General features: G+C 38.5%; 1 protein-coding gene and 1 long non-coding RNA gene across 2 annotated transcripts; one reads left to right on the top strand and one right to left on the bottom strand.

Annotated features, from left to right (window-relative positions):
* Window positions 1-287: 287 nt before the first annotated feature.
* Window positions 288-2,336, top strand: LOC121392239 (proton-coupled folate transporter-like). The gene has a single exon (XM_041523556.1). It carries the CDS (start codon window positions 703-705, stop codon window positions 2,185-2,187), a length of 1,485 nt encoding a protein of 494 aa, XP_041379490.1. The 5' UTR covers window positions 288-702; the 3' UTR covers window positions 2,188-2,336.
* Window positions 2,337-5,372: 3,036 nt separating this feature from the next.
* On the bottom strand, window positions 5,373-6,837 carry LOC121392231. Its single transcript, XR_005960425.1, has 2 exons — window positions 6,755-6,837; window positions 5,373-6,154 (listed from the first exon to the last, which is right to left on the bottom strand). It is a non-coding gene; the product is annotated as an uncharacterized LOC121392231 (long non-coding RNA).
* Between the last annotated feature and the right edge of the window lie 1,836 nt (window positions 6,838-8,673).

Genomic DNA, 8,673 nt, shown 5'->3' with positions numbered 1-8,673 from the left:
GTCCGAAGGCTTAATTACGACACCACCGAGGCCGGTGTAAACGAATGAAAACAGCCATCTTAAAAATCGTCTAATAATTCACCATCTCTTTCAGCCTTCGGCTGCTGCCTTCAGACACGTATATTATTCCATTATAATGCAGTTGCATGTTCATCCGACTTGAATTAACATACAGTTATGCATTGGTTGGATAAAATCGAATATGTAGTGGTTCAACAGACACCAAGTTAGCACATGTCCGCGATGGGGAAAGGGTCGATAATCTATATCACGCTAACGTATTTTAGGATCTGATTGGTTACCATCGCAGCACCACAGTGCAGAAGCAGAGAGAACATCGATATTGAACATTCTTTACCCTACGGTGATCAAGCCAATGACATATGAATAGATTTGACAGCATGTAGTTCTGATCGCTTCTGCCAGAGAGAATCTCAGAGAAAGATTATTATGAGCTTGGAACAACGTCTCCAACTGGTTATCTGCGAAAAGACTGAAAACCCCCTCAGTGTAACACGTTTATTAAATTGTAAGGACAAACACATAATTGTTTGAACTGAAAGACGAACTAAAATGTTTTAAGAAACGGAAAAAAAAAAAAAAAAAGAGAAAAAAAAGAAGACTGGTAGACTTTCAACGTATAACTAAAAATCGGTAAAAAAAAATTGTTATTACTAATCAAAAGTTTACAAAGGACAAATCATGTTCTTACGTTTCTGCTTCAGACTAATCATGAACAACATTGCCGAGATCGTTTTGTTTCTTTACAAGACTGGAGAGTCGATGCTGGATGCGACGATACGACCGTATCTGGTGCAGGCAGTGTGCCGGGACATGTTCCACGACAACATGTCGATGTGCAACTCCACCCACAGATTCTACAGCGTGCAGAACGACGTCCAGAGCAACGCCGCCAGATATCTCATGTATTACAGGATCCTCGTAAGCATCCCGGCAGTCCTGCTGGGTCTTCTCTGCGGCGCGTGGAGCGACAGAAACGGTCGGAAATTCCCCATGATGGTTCCCGGCATCGGAAGTGTTCTAGCCGTGATCGTGTACCTCATCAGCATGCAGTATGAAGAACTAGCCCTTCCTCTCATTCTGATAGGAGCTGCGACTCAAGGCATCTTTGGGAAAAGCGCCGTCATAACCATGGCAGTGAACAGTTATGCTTCGGACATATCGGACTCGGATCAAAGAACGCAGAAGCTTGGTCGGCTTTTGGCAATGAATTTTATGGGTCTGTTCGTGGGTTCTCTTCTGTCCGGTACTATTCAGGACGCTGCCAACATTCAAATCACCCTTTGTGTTGTGTCGGCCTTCCATGCGTTGTCTGTGCTGGCTGTTGTGTTCTGCATGCCGGAAAGCATCCCAGAACAAACGAGGGAAAAAGACACCGATTCTAGCTGTACTCTGTTCAGCTTTTCCGGAATGAAGCAGTCACTGGTGGTTCTGTGCAAGGAAAGGAAAGAGAACTCGAGAATGATTCTCATTATTCTGTTTATTTGTTCAATTATTAATCAAACGTGCAAGGTTGGTGATGCCGACGTAACGGTGCTGTTTGTACAAAGGAGCCCCCTCTTCTGGCCCGAATCATGGTATGGTTATTTACTCTCGATGGATTATGCCGTCATGGGCGTTTGTCTTCTCCTGTTTTTACCCCTGCTGTCAAACGTGTTCACTCTTCCAGATATTACGATCATGACGATAGGAATCTTTTGCAAACTTGTGAGATCAATTTGGGCTGGGTTTTGTTCCGAGTCGTGGATGGTGTACACCAGTGTGGTAATAGGATCAATGGCAGGGATGATATCGTCTGTTATCCGTTCGCTAATGAGCAAGCACGTGCAAGAAGATGAACTGGGCAAAACATTTTCCTTGCTAGCAAGTGGCGAAACCGGTTCCAAACTGCTCGGATCGGTTATCTTCACGAATATATACGGCGCGAGTGTGTACTTCTTCCCAGGTTTCTCGTACATGATCGAAGCGGTGCTTTACTTGGTAATGTTCTGGATGATGGTCTGGCTTTACAGGGAGATTCAGTTTAACAGCAACTACAACTTGTTGCTAGCTTTCGCCGACAAGCGGGATTATGGGACAGACGATCTAGATAAGTCGGGGAAAGAAATCGACGAAATTACAAGCGAGCCGATTTTCCCCCAGCCTCTGCCAGCCACTACACCCTGAACCCACACGGCTCGTAACGGACAATAATAATAAAAAAATATATAGACGTACACTCGAGTACGTGTAGACCTAATTAGTTAAGCCAAGGGATTGTTATTCTTCAAAAGGATATTTAATTTTAAGCAATATAAAGTATTATTCAGCCAAAATATGTGTTATTTCTTTTAAACAAAATTATGTTTACACTTGATATCCGCTCGCTATTTATATTTTAATGAAATTATATTTGGTTTCTATCCATATATAGATGTATCCAAGGCAGTTTGAAATATACAAGTTCTTACGAATTTTATTTGAAACTACGTAGATCATATATGTAAACCTCGGCCCTCACAAAAAAAAACCCCTACATTTTGTCCCTCTGGTTGAAATTGCCTTATCTCTGCCCAGTGTAGGATTTATAAGAGGGCAATTGCCCCGGGTCCCCCTGCCAGAGGGGCCCACCAGACTAAGGACTTCCTTTATAAAAAAAAATGTAATAATTATAAAATTAGTAAAACAAATTATTTGTCATGTAATTTAATTTTTATGTTGTGGGGCCCCCGAACCTGAAGTGCTCCGAGCCCCTGCCCTGGGGCCCCAAGGTCTAAATCCGGCCCTGTCTATATCTCACAACGGTGATAGATTCTATTAATATTTACAATTGCCTTTTTTGGCTAGCAGAAGATCCTATATTATTGTCCACTGATTTTATTTTACTGCAATTTGATTTATTATATGCTAGGCATATACGTCCCTGGCAGACGGGTACGGGCCTAGGACATTTGTTTTAACATTTATGATCATTCGTGCCATATATCTGAAAATCTCATAATCTCATAAGGGACTAAGGAATCACAAGTTGTCAGTGCCGGATTTATAACGGGGCAAAAGGGGCAATTGCCCCGGGCCCCCTTGCCAGAGCCCTCCCCCCCCCCCCTCCCTCCCCGACAAAGGACATCCTTTATTAAAAAATGTAATAATTATAAAATTAGTTCATTTTTTTATTTGTCATGTAATTTAATTTCTATGTTGAGGGCCCCCGAACCTGAGTCCCCCCCCCCCCCCCCTCCAAGGTCTAAATCCGGCCCTGCAAGTTGTCACCCATTCTAGTCTTTTTCAGTAACTCTTGTTGGTCACAAATAAGTCGGATGACAATGTATGTTACGATTTGTTATGAAAAGTGTTATTCGTGAGTTGTTTTGACTTTTTAAAAGGTGCATTGAGGGTCATAAGTAGAAACAAAATGTATACTATAAAGCTGAATGTTTGGAAGAATGGGCGTTATGTAAACAAAGTTACATTTCAACCGTGTAGCTGAAGTTAAAAAAAGATTTTGAAACGTACATCAAACCAATCAGAATTCCAGTTTCATTTCACATTCAATGGTGCACAAAAGTACTCAACATTTCTGAAATCATTCACAAAAAGAATAACAACAAAACATTGAGAAAAAACAAGCATAAATAAAGCCAAGAAATAGTAGCATATTGGTAGCCTCTTAGAAATTCAGCCATTTTCATCCAAAGGGAAGAATAAGGCTAAAGACACTTTTAAAAAGATTAGGGCTACATCTAAAGCTCCAAACGCATGATCAAAATTTAGTCCCATGTGTAAATTTGCTCATGAGTAAGTAAATGCGAAATTAATAAAAGGTGAGTATTTTATTAAAAAAACAAAAAGGGTGATAAAGTTTTAATTTTTGTGTAGACGATAAGATGGAAAAATGGAAATTCCAAAGAAACATAAGTCTCAGAAAGTATGTGCTGCACTTACGATTGGACCAACTGAAGAAGGGAATATGTAGGAATCAGAACAAAACAGAACAGAACTTTATTATGCTTCGGGCCATTGTTTGATTTCATTTGAGGAAATATATATATATATATATATATATATATATATATATATATATATATACACACACACACATATATACACATATATATAATTATATACACATATATTATAATATATAATATAATATAATATAATATAATATAACACAATCAAGATGACAGGGTTTGAAAAACTATTTATAAACTTTAAATAATGGAAGTCTAAAAAGGAACAGAAATGTTTGTTGATAATAGTTAAAAATCTACACAACTCTCTAAGGGTGTCAATATTTTTACAATTAAAAAGCTGCTTAAATATTTTTACATTTGGACATAATATTATAAATAAGTAGTGAAATTCATCACCAACGTCATCAGTAGTGAAATTCATCACCAACGTCATCAGTAGTACAATAGAAAGAAAAAAGAAAGAGATGTTTATCTAACGACGCACTCAACACATTTTATTTACGATTATATGACGTCAGACATATGGTTAAGGACCACAAAGATATTAAGAGAGAAAACCCGCTGTTGCTACTTTATGGGCTACTTTTCGATTAGCAGCAAGCGTTCTTTTATATGCACCATCCCACAGACAGGGTAGTACATACCACGGCCTTTGGTATACCAGTCGTGGTGCACTGGCTGGAACGACAAATAGCCCAATGGGCCCACCGACAGGGATCGATCCCAGACCGACCGCGTACCGAGCGAGCGTTTTACCACTGGGCTACGTCCCGCCCCGGAGTAGTACAATAAATACATCTTTTGTTTTCATATAAAATATTGGTCCATCTTTCTAGCTATACGAAATGTATAACACATAGTTTTATCAAGTATATTGAGATATACAATAACTTCTCTTTACATATTCTGTAAGTTGAACCTTTATTGGGTTTTGAAGTCTCGCTTTGCTAATTCTGTAAAAAACAAAAAAACAAAAAAACAAAACAAAAAAACCCCAATGGTCTGAGTCTTTGTTTGAATAATGTCGTTAACGATGTTACTGAGCTAAGCATTTGTATGTGCCCAAATTTATTTAGCTCAAGCTAAACAAATATACCTTTAACACTGGTAATCCATTTATGGTTTGTTCCACATTGTATTTAGTTATGAAATAATAATTTATAGATCTGTACTGATATCTGGGAACATTTATCTGTCAGAAGACAGACCCAAACACACAATACGCATGGATATTATAAGCAATAATGGCTGCTTCCAAATTCTTCATACCGGGGTGCTTTTTCTTGCATTTTGTAAATATCGTAAAAACTGGATATGAACACTTTGTAAAATATTAATATTTTAAAATACCCAGATTTCACAACCATAGAGTAATATAGAAACAACAATAACATCAAATAATTTTAAACGATATTCACTTTACAAACAATATTCATTTGATTTATTTAAGATATAAAACATGACTTTGCGAGCCTGTTGTGCTAAATTTCTTTTGCATAAATTGAATTTATTGTTTTTTCGAATCATATCCCCAAATATTTGTATTCATTTACATTCTCAATCTCAAAAGTGTCCAAATAGAAAACCAGCATGGTGGATTATCATTAATAATAATTTGAGAATTGACAGGAGGGTTTTTGAGTCAGTTTGTGGTAAGCTGTCCGCTTTTTACATTGTCATCATTGGATCACAAAACTCCTGTGATGATTTACATAGGAAAGGTTCGCACTCTCTAAGAGACAGATGTTATACTAGAAACACGTTCAAATGAAGGACGTCAACATTGGGTCTGCATGTGGTACCAGAGTTTTGAGACATTACAAATTCTTCGTCCAGGGTAAAAAAAACATGTCTTCTTTCCACGCTAGCTGAAGAGAGAATCTCTTCCAGAGTAATTTGTTAATCCACTATTTGATCGTATTGGTGACTCATCCTACCCTCTTAGGCATTCTGAATGATTGGCTCCTGAACTCCCACCGTAACCTTATTTCCTCCCTTGTTGCTGCTAAACACTTTATCTACGATCTCAATACACTATGAAGGCACACACGTACACGCACGCATAATCCATGGTTGTACCTGTTTCTGTTATGAATTGGAAGATTGATCTGCATGTTTCCTTCCCTCCTATGTCTCTCTTTTGTTTCCATCTTTGCCGTTGACGTCAGTGGGTGTAACACCTAGAACACAAGAATGGAGTGAGACCGAAATAACCACAGAGATCCCTGAACAAATATTAAGTTGACGAGATAATATAGTCATGGGCGGATCCAGGAAATATTTTTAGGGGGGGGGGGACCAAAAAAGAAGGGCACATTGACTCGTCAAAAGGGCACCTTACTACAAGTTTTGATATTTACAATTAATATGAATTCCTACAGTTCTACGTCATAATATACTAGCAATAATGAAGTAAATTGGCGTCACTCGCGTTAGAACCTCAATGGGGCCCCATTGAGACTCAATAACACAGACACATATCTGCAAGCTTGCGCATGTACACGAAAATCTTGATTTCATTTATCTACAATATAATTATTGTTTACTTAAAAAAAAAAAAAATTCTACAAACAAAAAGGGCACTTGGACATTTTGAGGGCACTTGAACAATTTTTTTCGGGGGGACGCGTCCCCCTGGTCTCTCCCCCCCCCCCCCTTGGATCCGCCCATGTATAGTCATAATATATGGTGGTCCGATGACCGTTTTCATCTTCTTTTTTTAAAATATACATATAGGCCTAGATGTATATACTGTCCGGAAGAACATGCATGGCCCGAACCTTGTTAAAAATTTCACTACCGCTGTCTAGCCCCTCCGGCATAATTACACACGCGTCTGCGTTTTCCATAAAGGTAGCATCAAATAATACGATATATAGTGCACGTGGCACGTTATGTCAATACTTTTCTGAAAGTGCACGGCGAGTTGCTTCCCTCTATGTAGCATATTTAAAATGGCCGGGGACTTTTGACGGTTGTAGTTGGAAGATTTATTTTGTTAATAATAACACAAGTACTTCAATCGGGATTTAGTGCGTAGGGTAGGTTATACATTTTTGGTTTCCGTGTCCATTTGTTGCACTATTTCGGTTGAGAAACGTTTGAAACATGGTGCCACAAGTTTTGAATGCCAACTACATATAGGCTATGTAAAAACAAGGTTCGGAAACAGAAAAACAACACATTCTACGTCCCTTCGGACTATACGATATATAACTATGGTAAACTATGTGGGTAGTAAGGATAGTTAGCTCCCTTGTTCTACTGTCGTTTACAATATGCCATATACAGGAACAATGGGGTGTCGTGAAAAGAACATTAAACTAGACGATTTATTCCAAATTCGTAACATACACACGACATTGCAATTTTACCCCTGCGCGTGCTGTAACCTCATCGTGGTGCAGGGGTGTAACATTCTCTTTGAGAATGGCCAATACAACACAAATTGAAATTTTGAGTAAAAGTCCGTATCTATCTGTGATATTTGTATTTTTGCACAGTTCTTTACACTGTTTTTATTTAAATCTTGAATTTATATATTGATGTTGATCATCACCTTATTTGTTTACATTACCATAGTGTGACACCCAATAGCCGATGTATTTTTCGTGCTGGGGTGTCGTTAAACATTCATTCATTCCATTGCAATTTTAAGAAATTATAACACACCAGAAACGTTTTTAGTCGTGATGTTTTATGCGAGTCGCTTGGGGAAGGGTAACAGTGAAGGACCCAGTGTCAAAACGAACAGGGTTCACAATGGGGAAGGGTGGGTGATAGTAATATTGAATTTTGTGTATTGTCATAACAGGCAAGGGTAGATTCAGGGTTGTTTTAGGGTGCATTGTTTAAAAGGGGCATCAACTAACATAATTTTAGGAGTACATTAACAATGTTAGTTAACATATAATCTATATGGTAATCTTCCACAGAAATATCAAGCTGACCATTGTAAACGTGTTCCCCACTAAAATAATGAATGCACTTTGTTTATCTGCTAAACACAGAATTTTTCAGGGCTGTTCGAATTTTGGAGCGGGTAGGCTTCTCAATACAAAACTTTTGCTACGCCAAAGTCTACGCACCCCATCTCCGACTTCAACGGTCCTCATAAACAAACACTTACCTCTGTTGATATATTCACTCAACAATTGTAGAAAACATTGCAACTGAAAAGCACAGTAGTTAGCCCGAGTACTCTGACGGTAAGAGAGCTAGACGGACACTTGGACAGTTACCAACACTCTCTTATCGTCAATAAAGTTTGTTTTATTTAACGACGCCTCTAGAGCACATTGATTTTTTTTATCTTATCATTGGCTATTGGATGTCAAACATATGGTCATTCTGACATATTCTTTAGAGGAAACCCGCTGACGCCACAGGTTACTCTTTCCGATAAGCAGCAAGGGGTCTTTTATATGCACTTTCCCCATAGATAGGACAGCACATACCATGGCCTTTGATGAACCAGTTGTGGACCATTGGTTAGAACGGAATCTCTTACCGTCAGAGACCAATCTATATAAATTCTGCGCAATCGCTGTCTATCAAACGGTAGTCAAAGATTCCCGCTCTAATACAACAGCAATCCTAAGTTTGACGTCAAATACCTTTACATCGATCATTTTTTAGTTCCTTGATTAAAAAAACCAGTCACATATTAATCACTAATACACACTGACACATTACGTGA

This window comes from Gigantopelta aegis, chromosome 3, assembly GCF_016097555.1.
Source record: "Gigantopelta aegis isolate Gae_Host chromosome 3, Gae_host_genome, whole genome shotgun sequence".
Taxonomy (NCBI): domain Eukaryota; kingdom Metazoa; phylum Mollusca; class Gastropoda; order Neomphalida; family Peltospiridae; genus Gigantopelta; species Gigantopelta aegis.
This window is presented reverse-complemented; position numbering and strand designations above follow the sequence as displayed.

What these genes read in the sequence shown, in the direction of transcription:
- LOC121392239 (XM_041523556.1), top strand. Translation starts at nt 703, where the DNA reads ATGTTCTTACGTTTCTGCTTCAGACTAATCATGAACAACATTGCCGAG.